Source organism: Neoarius graeffei, chromosome 10 (genome assembly GCF_027579695.1).
Source record: "Neoarius graeffei isolate fNeoGra1 chromosome 10, fNeoGra1.pri, whole genome shotgun sequence".
NCBI lineage: Eukaryota > Metazoa > Chordata > Actinopteri > Siluriformes > Ariidae > Neoarius > Neoarius graeffei.
In genome coordinates, this window is record NC_083578.1 from 29,551,991 (window position 1) to 29,568,288 (window position 16,298).

General features: G+C 41.4%; 1 protein-coding gene across 2 annotated transcripts; it reads right to left on the minus strand.

Moving 5' to 3' along the window:
* Positions 1 to 501: 501 nt before the first annotated feature.
* On the minus strand, positions 502 to 16,020 carry LOC132892479 (costars family protein ABRACL-like). 2 transcript variants are annotated; one of them, XM_060930766.1, is made up of 3 exons: positions 15,821 to 16,020; positions 5,864 to 5,934; positions 502 to 742 (listed from the first exon to the last, which is right to left on the minus strand). In XM_060930766.1, the coding sequence occupies exons 2-3, from the start codon at positions 5,922 to 5,924 to the stop codon at positions 558 to 560; spliced, it is 246 nt and encodes an 81-aa protein (XP_060786749.1). In that variant the 5' UTR covers positions 5,925 to 5,934; positions 15,821 to 16,020; the 3' UTR covers positions 502 to 557. The 2 variants fall into 2 exon arrangements, with proteins under 2 accessions (XP_060786749.1, XP_060786748.1); XM_060930765.1 differs by having other exon boundaries at positions 15,879 to 16,011.
* Between the last annotated feature and the right edge of the window lie 278 nt (positions 16,021 to 16,298).

The following is a 16,298-nucleotide window of genomic DNA, read 5'->3' on the forward strand; positions in this document are numbered from 1 at the left end:
GTTATGCCTGAGATACTTGTGATTATCAAGTATAGTAATATTTTTTTTAAAAAGTGCTCTTAATCTTGTCATAAATCATTTAAGTATCTTCAGAAAAATTTCTTTGTTGAAAAATCAATTTCTCAAATATTATTCAATTTGACATTTTTGTCTAGGTTACCTCCAAAACACAAATAATCTACTTATCATCTGGCATAAATAAATCTGATAGCCAGTTTCACAGTAATAGTATTGCACTGGGAAATCTTTGGCTATGTGTTTTGAAACTACCCATTACAAAACAATGTCAGGAAAGAATTTATATTGATGTCCCAAAAGCCAAACCCTGTTAACAAAATTCTATACAAGATTGATATGTAAAAAAAAAAAAAGCAATATGCATTTTGTTTTGCAGTCACACATCTAAAGGGTTATCTTAGACTATTTGAAAAATAACTTGTGATATGACAGTGGTGTTGCTCATTAAAAACCAAGACGCTGGTCAAAAAACACTCATTCCCCTCAACAAAACCACATTTATAAAAGTATGCAAAGAAGATACAGGACAGTTTATCAGTTCATTCCTCCAGTAGTATAACATCAACATTGTCATGAACTCCTTGCAGTAAGAGCTCGCCCTGAAACGTGATGACCTTCTTTCGCTTGGCTGCTTTCAGTGTTCCAACAAGTGCCTCGAAGAGGTTGGCACACTTGTCATCATTGAACAGGACACCGAATTTGACACTGATTTTACCATCTGCATCTGTAAAAGAGGAGGAGTGGTTATTGTATTTAGAATGATATAAAGCTAAATTTACCAAAGCTTTCATCATAATCACTTTGAACCAGCCACTGTGTGTTTATCAGAAGCTCCAGGAGCAGAAAAATCTGCAGTAAACAAATTCTTAAAAGCTTAATAAATGTCCAAATTCATTTTGGAATAATCAGTATTGGTATGTTGTGGATTCTGACCAAGAACTGGTCAACTTTGTTAAATGGAATACTTTAGAGTAATTAAACTCTGTTAAATGGAACACTTTAGAGTAATTGCCTCCACCAACTTTGTTGGAGGAGGTTATGTTTTCACCTCCATTTGTTTGTTTGCCTGTTTCCAACATAACTCAAAAAGTAGTGAACAGATTTTGATGAAATTCTGAGGAAAGGTGAGCCATGGTCCAAGGAACAATTGATTAGATTTTGAGGCAAATCCAAATCTGTGGCTTGGCGGAGGTATTGCCCTCTACCGAATGCCCTTCTAGTTTTCTTTGTGGAGATAAAGAAAAATTGAAAAAGAAATGCTATGATCAGGCAAAGGCAAAGATCCATGTCAACTAACTACAACTGGAGAGCTCTCTGAGAGTTTAAAGGCATGATGACGGATGTGGAGGTTGCTCTGTCTCTTCTTGACAGGTGGGCAACATTAGTTTTGTGATAACTAATTTCAACTGGTTAGCTAGCAAGCAGGTACCCGTGTCACATTTGTGTGTCAAGTAACGTTAAATTGCTTGCCCACGGACATTCAACTTACTTTCTAGTTTGCCAAGGTATGCAGTTATTGTGATGTTAGCTATAATAGCAGTAGAGTTGTGACTACCGCTGTTTGGAGCTGGTGTCCTGGCTCTGGGAAACTGTCTCGTCCTCTCTGCATGTTAGCTTCACAGCAGCAATTGTAATGACAGTTTGCTAACCCACAACCTAGTTAACGTTAGTTACATTACTTGCTTTGTTGGTGTTCACTTGATATCATGGACAAACTTTGTGAAGGGTTTTATAGCCACAAAGACCTAAAAACATCAGTTTGCTAGTACAGCGGGATTATCTGGATTGATGCATAATTTGAAATGCTATGTAATGTTACCTTCCTTGTTACCTTAGCTACAAACCTATGGTCCACTCTTCAGTGACTTACATGTTGTTTATTTGTGCTTACATATTGTTTATTTGATGACTTTTATATTATCATGTCTGTTTTGCTTCAGCTATGACACAGACATCCAGTTCCGTTCCACACTGTATAAGGCTGGAACATCTAGACCATCTCCACCACCCATGTCAAGCACTGCCTTTCAGTCTTTGTCCAAAAGGTGAAGTAAAGCGCCACAGGCGGAACATGCGGAAGCAGAAGAGAGGCAAACGTGGAGGTATCCGAGCTAGGCTAGCGGCTAGCCCTCACCGGCCGGCTATCCCTACCATCACTCTGGCCAACGTACGCTCGCTGGACAACAAGCTGGATTATGTCCGCCTGCTCCGCTCATCTTTTAAGTCTGTGAGTGAGTGCTGTGTCCTTGTGTTTGTGGAAACATGGCTTAATGACAGTGTCCCGGACTGTGCCATTCAGCTAGCCCGGCTAACATGCTACCGGTCAGACAGAGCGCTAGTCGAGGGGGGGGAAGACTCGCGGCAGAGGACTCTGTGTTTACATCAGTGATGCCTGGTGCCGTGATGCTGTTGTGGTCTGCAAACACTGCTCACCTCTGGTGGAGTTTATGATTATTAAGTGCCGGCCATTCTACCTGCCGAGGGAATTTACAGCCATATTGCTGGTAGCATTATACATCCCTCCCGGCTCCAATAACAACAGGAGTGAAGCACTGAATGAACTCTATCAGCACATCAGTGAGCAGCTGACAGCCCACCCAGATGCTTTCCTCATCCTGGCTGGGGATTTCAACCATGCAAACCCCAAAAGTGTGTTTCCAAAACTCTATGGACATATCAACTTTCCTACACGTGGAAACAATACTCTGGACAATGTTTACACCATGCATAAAGATGCCTACAAAGCCCTTCCCCTCCCCCACGTTGGGGCCTCAGATCACTCCACTGTTATGCTAATGCCAGCATACAGGCCGCTGGTTAAAGTCACCAAACCAGCTACAAAACAGATATGTGTGTGGCCAGAGGGGTCCTCAGAGGCACTCCAGGACTGTTTTTCCACCACTGACTGGAGCATGTTCAGACAGGCGGCCACCTACAACAACAACAACACAGATCTCCAGGAGTACACGGAGACCGTCACTGCCTACATGAGGAAGTGCGTGGACGACGTTACGGTCACCAGAACCATCTCCATTTGGGCCAATAAGAAGCCATGGCTGACAGAGGAAGTCTATAGGCTCCTGTGGGCTCGGAACGCCGCCTTCAGAGCTGGGGACAAGGTGGGCCTGAGGACAGCTAGGGCCAATCTGTCACGAGGCATCAGGGTGGCCAAGAGACAGTATTCCAGGCACATTGCTGACCATTTCAATGACAGCAGAGACACCAGGAACCTGTGGCGGGGGATTCAGACCATCGCAGACTACAAGCCCTCGCCACAGACCTGTGACAACTCCACGTCTCTGTTGAATCAGTTGAACGACTTCTTCGCTCGCTTTGAGGCAGACAACAGCACCACGGCACAGAAGACCCCACCACCTCCCGGCGACCAGGTGTTGACGCTGTCCCCAGACAGTGTGAGGAGAGCTCTCAGGACGACAAATGCACGAAAAGCTCCGGGTCCTGATAACATTCCTGGTCGTGTCCTGAGAGACTGTGCTGAGGAGCTCACAGATGTCTTTACAGACATATTCAACATCTCGTTGAGCCAGGCTGTTGTCCCCACGTGCCTCAAAACCACCACCATCATCCCGGTCCCGAAGAAGCCGTCTCCCTCCTGCTTCAATGACTACCGCCCTGTCGCACTCACTCCCATCCTCATGAAGTGCTTCGAGCGACTAGTCATGAGGCATATCAAGTCTGCCCTCCCCCCCCCCCCCCCCCCCGCCCTGGATCCTTTCCAGTTTGCATATCAGTCCAACCGTTCGACCGATGACGCCATCTCCACTGCCCTCCACTCAGCCCTCACCCACCTGGAGACAAAAGACTCGTATGTCAGAATACTGTTCATAGACTTTAGCTCAGCATTCAACACAATCATTCCTCAGCAGCTCATTCATAAACTGGACCAGCTGGGACTCAACACCTCCCTGTGCAACTGGCTGCTGGACTTCCTGACGGGGAGACCACAGACTGTACGGGTCAGCAGCAACTCCTCCAGCACCATCACATTGAACATGGGGGCCCAGCAAGGATGTGTGCTAAGCCCCCTCCTCTTCACTCTGCTGACCCATGACTGCACACCAACATCCAGCTCAAATCTCTTCATTAAGTTTGCGGATGACACGACTGTGGTGGGTCTCATCAACAATGGCGATGAGACAATCTACAGGAGTGAGGTGAGCCACTTGACCATGTGGTGCAAGGACAACAATCTCCGTCTGAACGTGGAGAAGACGAAGGAGATTGTTGTGGACTTCAGGAGAGAGCACACCCAGCATGCTCCACTATCTATCGACGGTGCTGCAGTGGAGAGGGTGAGCAGCACCAAGTTTCTGGGTGTGCACATCTCTGAAGACTTGTCCTGGAGCAACAACATCGCATCACTGGCCAAAAAGCCCAACAGAGTCTGTACTTCCTCCGCAAACTGAGGAGAGCAAGAGCCCCGGCCCCCATCATGCACACTTTCTACAGAGGCACCATCGAGAACATTCTGACCAGCTGCATCACCGTGTGGTATGGCGCCTGCACCGTGTCCTGCTGCAAGACTCTGCAGCGCATCGTGAGAGCAGCTGAGAGGATCATTGGTGTCTCTCTCCCTTCTCCAATGGATATTTATAACTCCCGCCTCACCCGCAAAGCCATCAGGATTGCAGGTGACCCCACCCACCCATCTCACAGCCTCTTCAGTCTGCTGCCGTCGGGGAGGAGACTGCAAAGTCTCCAGGCCAAAACCAGCAGGCTCAAGAACAGTTTCTTTCACCAGGCAGTCAGGAGGCTCAACTCCCTCCCTGTTCTGCCCCTCCTCCCCCCTCTGCCCCCTGCCACAGATTCTGCTCGCACACCCCCCTTCAGCATCTGACATGTCATCCTCACAGTTCCCCCCCAACACACACACACACACACACACACATACATCTCATCGTTCATTAACACACTGAACTCAGGGACCGCATATCTCACTTTACCTCGCTCATTTGCACTATTCCGCACTACCTCATCTTAACAGCTGCTAGTTTGTTTATACTGCTTATTTCATGTTTCATGTTTACCTGCTATACCTCAAGTGCCCTTGACTGTTTGGTTATTTGAACCAATTTATGTGTGTGTGTGTGTGTGTGTGTCTAGTCTACGTCTAGTTCATATCTAGAGTGTTTATACTGTTTATATTGTCTGAGTGTTTAGTCTGTGTATAGTTCTTATCTAGTGTTTACACTGTTTATATTGTCTGAGTGTTTAGTCTATGTCTTGTTTTTATCTAGTGTTTATACTGTTTATTTATACTGTTTATATTGTTTGTCTGAGTGTTTAGTCTATGTCTAGTTCCTATCTAGAGTGTTTATACTGTTTATATTGTTGTTTGTTTTTTTTCAATTATTCTATTTTTATTTATTGCATTGCCTGTTTGCACCATGGGTCAGAGAGGACTGAAATTTCATCTGTGCTGTATGTCGAGCATGTATAGCATATTTGACAATAAAGTTGACTTGACTTGACTTGAAAACTGTTCCGAATAGATATTTGCCTTTTGATTCCTCTTTTTGTAACTCCTTTAATCTCACTATCTGCAGACTCTCTGGATTCCACCATATTTCTCTTTTGGTCAACTCGCCCAGTTGTTAGTGTTGTTGTCTTAGCAATGTGTGTCCATAAATTTGGGGGCACAGCTTCTGAAGGAACACTGAAGGGTGTTTGGTGGTTGTTCAAACATCATCTTTCTCCAGATTCACAGACTCCATCTTTAATTGCAGGTTTCCCCAAAAGGAAAACTCTAAAATTGAAACAATGAAGTATGCACACAGATAAAACAAGGATTAATAATAATAATCAAGGAGCTGGATTTACTTACTTTTGCTGCCAAGTCGATGAATCTCATTCACAAGGAGTGTGACTTCATGATCCACATTCATTTTTTTTTCACTGAAAGAACAAATGCATTTTAGTAGATTTGTCAGAATCACAGAATTTCTTTAAAAGATGATTTAGTACACACATTTACAAAGTGCTAAGGCGGAAATGCCTTGTTAATGAGAGAGGTCAGGAAAGAATGGCCAGACTGATTTGAACAGACAGGAAGTCTATGGTAACTCAGATAACCACTCTTTACATCTGGACTGAACAGAAAAGCATGACCGCATATCAGCCATCTTCTCACTATAATCACAAAAGTTACAGTGGGCAGAAGGACACCAAAACTGGGTAGATTGGAAAAAGATCAGACAACCAGACGGTGTGTGCGTGTGTGTGTGTGTGTGTGTGTGTGTGTGTGTGTGTAAAAAAGTATATCTAGTTTAGAGCCTACCATATCCACTGGCAGATAGAAATATAACAGAAAATACCAGAACCAAATTTCAATTTGAAAATCTCATATAAAGGTGTAGCAGCACGGTGGTGTAATGGTTAGCACTGTTGCCTCACAGCAAGAAGGTTCTGGGTTCGAGCCCAGCGGCCAGTGGGGGCTTTTCTGTGTGGAGTTTCCATGTTCTCCCCGTGTCTGAGTGGGTTTCCTCTGGGTGCTCCAGTTTCCCCCGCAGTCCAAAGACATACAGGTTAGGCTAATTGGTAGCTCTAAATTGACTGTAGGTGTGAATGGTTGCTTGTCTCTATGTGAATGACCTGGCAACTTGTCCAGTTGCCTCTTGCCCATAGTCAGCTGGGATAGATTCCAGCTTGCCCGTGACCCTGCACAGGATAAGTGGTTATGGATAACGGATGGATGGATATAAAAGTGTGCAGGTGAGAAGGAGAAAAACATTGCAGACCCATGAGGAGCTATAGGGGACACCTGGGACAGTTTGTATTCCCATAAATTAATTTCAACCAATCAGATTTCAGATTACATCAGAAGTTAGATGGTGTTGCCCCTGAGAGTAACCTACTTCCTTTAGAGCCACGAAGCTGGACACTGCAATAAGGTCTATGCAGATCAATATTTTTATCAACCAAAACTTACATTTTCTACTTCACAATCCACCTCCATTCTATGATGCAATGTATTATGCTAGTGAATTTGTGATTTGTTAGAAATTAAAGTGTGTAGCCTAGAGTTACCATTTATAGTATTATTTATCAAGCTTAAATTCAGAAGGGGTTTTTTCAAAATGGCCAGATGGGGAGAGTTGGGACAGGTCATGTTACAGGTTTTTTCTTGTGGTTTACAAATATAAAATTGTTTAAAAATGTTTGTTAAAATGTGGGCGTGTACCTGCATGAGTATGAAGTTTATTTCATTCCTTCCTGAGAATGGAACCATTTTGTCTAATCAGGTTTTGGGTAAACGGACATTTTTTTTATAGTTGTACCAGCATTGTGTGTTCATACAGTTCATATGGTACAAGTTTTGATAATAAATAAAAATTAATTATGTAGGCCTAGGTATTTCATTTTTGTTCCATGTCACGCCACTGGCGGCACGGTGGTGTAGTGGTTAACACTGTTGCCTCACAGCAAGAAGGTTCTGGCCTCGAGCCCAGTGGCCAACGGGGCCTTTCTGTGTGGAGTTTGCATGTTCTCCCCGTGTCTGCATGGGTTTCCTCCGGGTGCTCCGGTTTCCCCCACAGTCCAAAGACATGCAGGTTAGGTTAACTATCCATCCATCATCTGTAGCCGCTTATCCTGTTCTACAGGGTCGCAGGCAAGCTGGAGCCTATCCCAGCTGACTATGGGCGAGAGGCGGGGTACACCCTGGACAAGTCGCCAGGTCATCGCAGGGCTGACACAGAGACAAACAACCATTCACATTCACACCTATGGTCAATTTAAAGCCACCAATTAGCCTAACCTGCGTGTCTTTGGACTGTGGGAGAAACCGGTGCACCTGGAGGAAACCTACGCAGACACGGGGAGAACACGCAAACTCCACACAAAGGCCCTTGCCAGCCGCTGGGCTCAAACCCAGGACCTTCTTACTGTGAGGCAACAGTGCTAACCACTACACCACTGTGCTGCCCCGTTAGGTTAACTAGCTACTCTAAATTGTCCATAGGTGTGAATCTGTGTCTGAGTGGTTGAGATGAGAAAACCTCTATAATAATCCAGTAGTAATAATCCAACAGGAAACCACTACTGTAATTCTTCCCTAGAAACTTTGATGGCTGAGGCATCAGGCAGAACACTAAAGAAGAAGAGATCTCCTCACTATATCCCAAGTCTCCCAACACAACGTCTCATAGTTCCCTCAATGTATCATGTCTCCCCACAGAAAATAATGACAGAAACAGTGAAGCCTGAAGGCCAGTATATGTGACAAGCTGAGAAACTAATATTGTGGACACAGGGTATGGTAAATACTCTCAAATGCAATATGAATGTGACACTACCTGCAAAGAATTTCACGCACGCTACAAAAGCTGAAACCGTGTCCCAAGTGCACAGTGGTGTAGTGATTAGCACTGTCGCCTCACAGCAAGAAGGTCCTGGGTTCAAGCCCAGTGGCCGACAAGGGCCTTTCTGTGTGGAGTTTGCATGCTCTCCCCGTGTCCGCGTGGGTTTCCTCCGGGTGCTCCGGTTTCCCCCACAGTCCAAAGGCATGCAGGTTAAGCCCACCGCACACCTTCCCAATTCGCTTACGATTTTGTCGGGCCAATTAAATCGCTTGTGAATCGTAAATGTGTGCGGGGGCACCTCGTAGCCAATTTCATCGGTTCTCGGTTGCTCGGTTTAGATCAAACTGGTCTTGATATTTTCGGACGCAATCTCCTCGTACGCAATACAATCGGTAGTGTGTGCGTTGTTACTACGATCTCATTGGTTACGATAATTTTAAAACAGCCAACTGGAGTGCCAGGATTGATCACATGTGGACTGCAGACCAGGAAGCACAACTTGTGTCACTTTGGGAAGTGTCCACCTGTCTTTATGACGTTAATTCATCTGATTACAGCAAAGGGGAAAAGAGGAACGAGGCTATGACTGTAATCATGTCAGCTTTGAAAATGCCTGGTAAAGTATTATAGCATTATCAGTGGTACAGAAATCGCTTGTCCAGAATCCCAGAACAAGTTGAATTTTAAGAAAGACTGAACAAATTAGAATCAATTCTGATTATTGATTTGTCTAGTTGGGATTATTATCCCTTTTTGATTCTAATATTCAAAATTTAATACTTCTCGTATGTATGTATACTTTTTATATTTTTTTGTACTATCATGTGATATCTTGAACACGTGACCATCTATTCGGGCTGAACATGTACGATGCAGGGGTGTCAGAAGCATTTTTAATGTGGGGGGGACACACTGGACAAGTGCAGTTTTGTCAACCTACATGCAATGGTGGTACCACAGTAACATTTACAGATTAGTATAACAAATAGATTTATAGATATAACGCCTTCTTACGGCGGCACGGTGGTGTAATGGTTAGCGCTGTCGCCTCACAGCAAGAAGGTCCGGGTTCAAGCCCCGTGGCCGGCGAGGGCCTTTCTGTGCGGAGTTTGCATGTTCTCCCCGTGTCCGCGTGGGTTTCCTCCGGGTGCTCCGGTTTCCCCCCACAGTCCAAAGACATGCAGGTTAGGTTAACTGGTGACTCTAAATTGACCGTGAGTGTGAATGGTTGTCTGTGTCTATGTGTCAGCCCTGCGATGACCTGGCGACTTGTCCAGGGTGTACCTCGCCTTTCGCCCATAGTCAGCTGGGATAGGCCCCAGCTTGCCTGCGACCCTGTAGAACAGGATAAAGCGGCTATAGATGATGAGATGAGAACTCCTTACACTGGTGCCACTGCAATTTCTACCACTTCATAACTTTCACCCCCCTTTCCTTCACAATCCACCTGGAATAACATCCATCTCTCTCCATTGCTTTCCTTTCTACTATTCCTTCCCCATACACTGATTTCCCATGTTACTTTCCAGAAAACTGGCAAAGACCAGACAAAACAAGTTCTTCAAATCACAACAGGGAATAAATAAATATCAGAGCAGACTTGACCTCATTCTTGGCATTACAATAAGGCAGGCCTACTGGGTTTGAATTAATCAGGGTATCTACACATTTTTCAAGTACAAATTTAAAGACTTTTAAGACCTTTTCAAGACCTCTAAATGGAAAAATTAAGACTGTACCATGGCAAAGAAAGTGATAAATACGACAACTTAAAACTGTTTTCTGCAATAGTTTTTTTTTACTAACTTTAAGAAGAATGTACACAAGTGGTGAACAACAAAGTGCATCAATGGCAACTGTTAGACATGCAAACAGCTGAAGCAAAGTCGTATGTTTTGGGCCTGCAGAACTACTGTAGCAGCAAGGAGAAGACTGGTGTTTACTGGAGAAAACACCATGAATCATTTCAAAAACAAAAACAATAAACAGCAAGTAGAACCAGCTGAACAATCTTAGCTGGCATTATTTCAATCCCCAAAGATTATCTTTGATGATGTGTGATTTTGTGTCTGACAGCAAAATCAGTCTGAGTGTCGTACAGTATACAGCTGGCTGAGGAAGTTCTCGAGTATCTTCTGCATTATAGCAGGTAACAGCATGAACCTGTTTATGCAGTCATACAATCATCAGAGCGTTACATTAAACACAGAAAAACAACTGTCACCTTTCATAACCATTATCAATATTAATAAATGTGTTGTAATAACTGTAAACTAATTATCATCAGTGCAATTGCTATATCAATGTTCATTATTCAAAAATAATCATTAATTATTATCTATAATCCATGAATAATTGTTTGTATTAATAATAATAATAATAATAATAATAATAAACAACTACTTTTTTAATAATAATTTTAAAAAATTAACTCAATTTTATAACATTTTAATAATCACTACTTATTAGCTATATTAATTAATAATTAATAGAGTAGCAATTATTATAATTCAGTATTATTAATTACTACTTAAGCAGTGATTATCAAAATGTAATTTAATAATAAGGAGTAATTATTATTATCAACTACTAAATTATACTAATAAATAATAAGTAGTGATTATTAAAATGCTATAAAATTGAGTTATAAGATTAGTTAAAATTATTATTAAAAAGTAGTAATTATTATTATTATTATTAGTAGTAGTAGTAGTAGTAGTAGTGATACAAACAATTATTCATGGATTATAGATAATTTGTTTTTAATAGTGAACATTGATATAACAATTGAACTGATAATAATAACATTAAGAAGTATTACTAGTAGTATTATTGTTTACTATTATTAGTAGTACAGTTATTTTATATCAATGTTCACTATTTAAAAACAAATTATCTATAATCTATGAGTATTTGTTTGTATTCTACCAATTACTACTTTTTAATAATTATTTGTAATAATTTTAATAACTTAATTTTATAACATTTAATAATCCCTAGTACTTATTCATCACTAATTCATAAGTAGTAATGATTAATAATCAATAATAATTACTATTACTACTAATTATTATTAGTGGTTGTTAATATTATTCTTATTATATTAAAAACACTGTTGTAGACGATAAGTAATACAACTAAAAAACTTTTTGTACAAATTATTTAAATTGTACTATATTTAGAATCATTGTATTTTCTGGAGTTCTTTTTAATTGAGTTTTGAAATAAAGGTTGTTTATATATTTATATTTAACTTAGTACAATAAACAATGTTAATCATGTAAAAAAATGATGCTAATTATTATTAGTAGTATTATGTCCTATAAGTCCCATTTTCCACCTGACTCTTGTGCGCATGCGCGAACCCCCCTGCGTTTCATTCCGGAGCGCTTGACCTCTAACACACACGCGCGCGCGCCTCGTGTCTGTGACAAAACAGTTTCCCAGTCCGCCGCGTCCCCAGCGCTGCGTTATCATCTTTAAACACATTTGTGTGATCCAGCGCTTTTATCGCAAACGATTCTTCTCCTTATTTGGGGGGTATTTGTCATCCCCCAACCACTTGTCGTTAAACAGACATCTTCCCATAATTATCAACGCTTTCTAGCGCCCACGTAAGCTACCTGCGCATCTCTCACGCTTCACAACCACCACACCACACCGCCTCCAGTAGCCTCCTAACGTTAGTTCTTGATCTACAGAATGCATAGAAGACGCACAGAACCAATGCTGCCCCCAAAAGGTGCGCTGGTCACTTTTAAAATTACAGTTAAAAAAATACCCCAAACCGGAAGGAGACATTTCACTCGTTCAGTCCAATATTAAATTTAATACCTCCCTTTCGAAAATTCCAGTCATTCCAAACAATTTAAGACATTTTTAGGCCTTGAAAACCGAAAGTTGTATTTAAGACTTTTTAAGGACCCGCGGGAACCCTGTAAATGATAGCTAACATTAAGCTAGCTGATACATCTCCTAACATTGACTAGCCAGCTAACTGCACTAACATTTCCATTGGGACAAAAAAAAACCCTGCCCTGTGCGGAAATTTTGTCTTACTTTCCGCTTCTTTGTAAAGAATTTCCTTATGTCCACTGTGTCTGGGGAGGGAGCAAATACTGCAAACAATTCATCAACCAAGAATACCCCATTAGGCTAAGCTTATTTCATTGTTTAGTTGAACATTAATTTAACGTGGCCTAGGGTTAATTTTGAGGGCATATAACAAAAGAATAAAGTTTTAGCAAAAGCTAGCTATTATGAGGTGGAAACGGGGCTGACGGCACGTTCTCCACTTTCGAGCAGCTGCACCAAAATGGTCTCTGCTCGCACTGAGATTCACTCGCGCGCGGTGAGCTGTTGTAGGTAACGCCCGGAAAACCCGGAGTGGATTTTCAGTAGTCTGTGTATTCTCTTATCGATCAAGTGGAATGTATTATTTCATGAAGCAATAGAAACAGCGCTGGGTGAACTAATATTTTATGTTAAATGTGTGTGTCGGGGGTCCAAACGAAGAATTATGAAATGTGAGGGGGACACGTCCCCTTCACATTCAATGGTGGCGACACCCATGGTACAGTACGATGTCTTGCAAATGTGTGCAGGGAATTTTGAACCGATCAAACTGGGCCTGTATACTCGTAACCCAATCGCCCGACACACGAACCCCTGATGAAATCGGGAAGGTGTGCGCTGGGCTTTAGGCTAATCAGTGGCTCTAAATTGACCGTAGGTGTGAATGTGAGTGTGAATGGTTGTTTGTCTCTATTTGTCAGCCCTGCAATAACCTGGCGACTTGTCCAGGGTGTACCCCGCCTCTCGCCCATAGTCAGCTGGGATAGGCTCCAGCTTGCTTGCGACCCTGAAGAACAGGATAAAGCGGCTACAGATGATGGATGGATGGATGTCCCAAGCGGCCCCGCTCTCCCCTACAGAAAAGACCACGTGCAAAAGCAGTTCAAGCACTGCTTTTCTCTTTGAACTGGGTTGATTTACAATCAGGGTACAAAGTTTGTGTCACAGGGGTCCAAAATTCAAATTGATTCAAACTGGTTCTTGTACCAGTTTTTAAGTGAAGGACAAGTTAAAGAACAGATTTCAGGTAATTTTTTGACATATGCGTATGGTACACTACCGTTCAAAAGTTTGGGGTCACTTTGAAATTTCCTTATTTTTGAAAGAAAAGCACTGTTCTTTTCAATGAAGATCACTTTAAACCAATCAGAAATACACTCTATACATTGCTAATGTGGTAAATGACTATTCTAGCTAAATTCTACTAAATGTCTGGTTTTTGGTGCAATATCTCCATAGGTGTATAGAGGCCCATTTCCAGCAACTATCACTCCAGTGTTCTAATGGTACAATGTGTTTGCTCATTGCCTCAGAAGGCTAATGGATGATTAGAAAACCCTTGTACAATCATGTTAGCACAGCTGAAAACAGTTGAGCTCTTTAGAGAAGCTATAAAACTGACCTTCCTTTGAGCAGATTGAGTTTCTGGAGCATCACATTTGTGGGGTCGATTCATGGTGCGTTCATGTGCTATGGGAATTATGGTAAATACCAAACACCGACATGGAAAGCACACATGAACGCCCCCTCTTGTGGTATTTTCCACTGGGCAACTCGTAGAAAATTTTGATACACGAGTTGCCGAGATGAGATGAACTTTAACCTTTTCAACATGGCGGCGAGCGGTACAAGACTAGCTTATGAACCAAGAAAGAAGTGGTTTTCACCTACGGAAAGCTGACTCTCACCTTTTAAATGAGTCATGTTATGGATATTATATTATAATATGTATATTATAGCCTAATACAAAATATTCTGTGGCTGTCCAAAGAACGCCAACAATGATCTAGATACTGGCTACTCTCATTGTGGCTACAGCCAAATTTCCAAAAACTGCGTGGCATTCAATGTGTTAAGAAAATCTCTACTTGTCATGATCAGGAAATATTCAGCATTATTTACCTTTTGACTTTTGATAACTCATATTCCTGCTGCAGCTGATGAATAAGGCAATCTATAATTGTTTTAGCCAAATAACAGGCCTGATTCTGAATCTGGTCCACCATCTTTAATTTGTCAACAACAACAAAAGCATGTGAACACAACACACTGGTAAATACCACTTCCCAACTGGAAAATATCATCTTCCCATAGCACATGAACGCAGCATCAATGCTCAAAATGGCCAGAAAAATGTCTTGACTATATTTTCTATTCATTTTACAACTTATGGTGGTAAATAAAAGTGTGACTTTTCATGGAAAACACAAAATTGTCTGGGTGACCCCAAACCTTTGAACGGTAGTGTAGTTTTGTGTAATCTGCTATAAGATGGGAGAAACAAATGAAGTGATTCTCGGAGAGGACATTTTTTTTTTTTGACAATTCAGAATCCACTACTTCCATAGTGCTTTTAAATATAAGGCTGTAAGCTTTGTGCTAGTTGTCTCTAATATTTATGTCCCAATATCTTGACCACATTTTAGGATGAAAATAATCATTTTAGATATGTTATTTTATATTGAAAAATTAGCTGTCTCGGAGAGGACATTTTTTGACACCATTACATACTAATTTGATCAAAATAGTCTGAAAACTTACTAGCATTCAACATCAAAACTTAACTACGTTCCCAATGATATGGAACCAAATATTTGTTTTATGGTATAAAGAATGATGTAAGTGCATCCCTTTTGGAGCTACCTGTGGTCAAAAAAGCACTTTTTCTAAATGACACGAGTAATTTTGCTAAATATGACATATATTGCCATACATTCACCAAAAATAACGTTATCACCAATTATTTTTTTTTTTTTTTGCATGGTAAATAGAGCTATCACAGGGCTACAATAAACAACCAAGTTTATTTAGTCAAGTCTTTTGATATTGAAGATAATAAGTGTTAAATGTGATTTTTAGCTTGCGTACCCTGATTGTAAAACAACCCAACTACAGGCGTTAATCTGATCTAATCTACTCTGCAGTGTTCCAATTTCTCTCTCTCTCTCTCTCTCTTCAGGGAGGCGCCCAAGCCTAAAAAAACTGTAGCGACTCTATCAAGAACAAACATATAATACATGAAATTCGATTTGCAGGGTCCTTTATGGAAATAGCATATGTGTGTGTGTGTGTATTTTTCAGTTGGTTGTAAATGCTATAAGCCACAGCTGCTCCATTGTGCCAGGTTCAGATGCACATGTTCACTGAGCTGCTCTGAGCCCAAACGCGGAAGTTGCACCGGTTAGAAAAGGAAAAAAAAAAAACCCTACAGAATTAGAAAGAAACATTATTTTAAAACAAACAAACAAACAAAACTATATCTCACGAATAAACACAGTCATATTGCGTATATTTTGCCAAGAGCTTATTCACGCTATCCAAACACACTGTTTATCGACAGCTCTCACCAAGCAAATGCCGGGTGGAGTTTACCGACATCAAATGTGTAAAATTCGTTGTGTACTTACAGTTGTTACACACAATGAAACTGGTGTAATCAGGGAAGTTTGTAACCCACTGTCTTACCTCCAAGATAGAGATTTTTAATGCCTGGAACTGAAGCGGTGACTCTGAAGTGAAAAATACCATAAATGGAGCTTGTGTGACGTCACGCATAAACCTAATCATACAGCTACTATACTGCTGAGGGCAGCTGAGACACTGTATAGCAATGACTGACAGTGAATGACGGACATGATATCGTGTGTGAAACAACAACGTATTGTCAGTTTATTTCACATCATGTCTGTAGCTTCCCCCATACTGTACAGTGGATGGAAGCTGTGTCTGACTTTACACTCGATAGTACAATTCTGTGTAGCTTGTTATCAAGGGTTGCCAGATTGGCATTTTTGAGTCCAAAGTGTAAACTTTACAATGTCTCATCTCATCTCATCTCATCTCATCTCATTATCTCTAGCCGCTTTATCCTGTCCTACAGGGTCA

What these genes read in the sequence shown, in the direction of transcription:
- LOC132892479 (XM_060930766.1), bottom strand. Translation starts at nt 5,924, where the DNA reads ATGAATGTGGATCATGAAGTCACACTCCTTGTGAATGAGATTCATCGA. An exon ending in TCATCGACTTGGCAGCAAAA is followed by an intron (nt 743 to 5,863) that starts GTAAGTAAATCC and finishes CCTCTTTTACAG; the next exon opens with ATGCAGATGGTAAAATCAGT.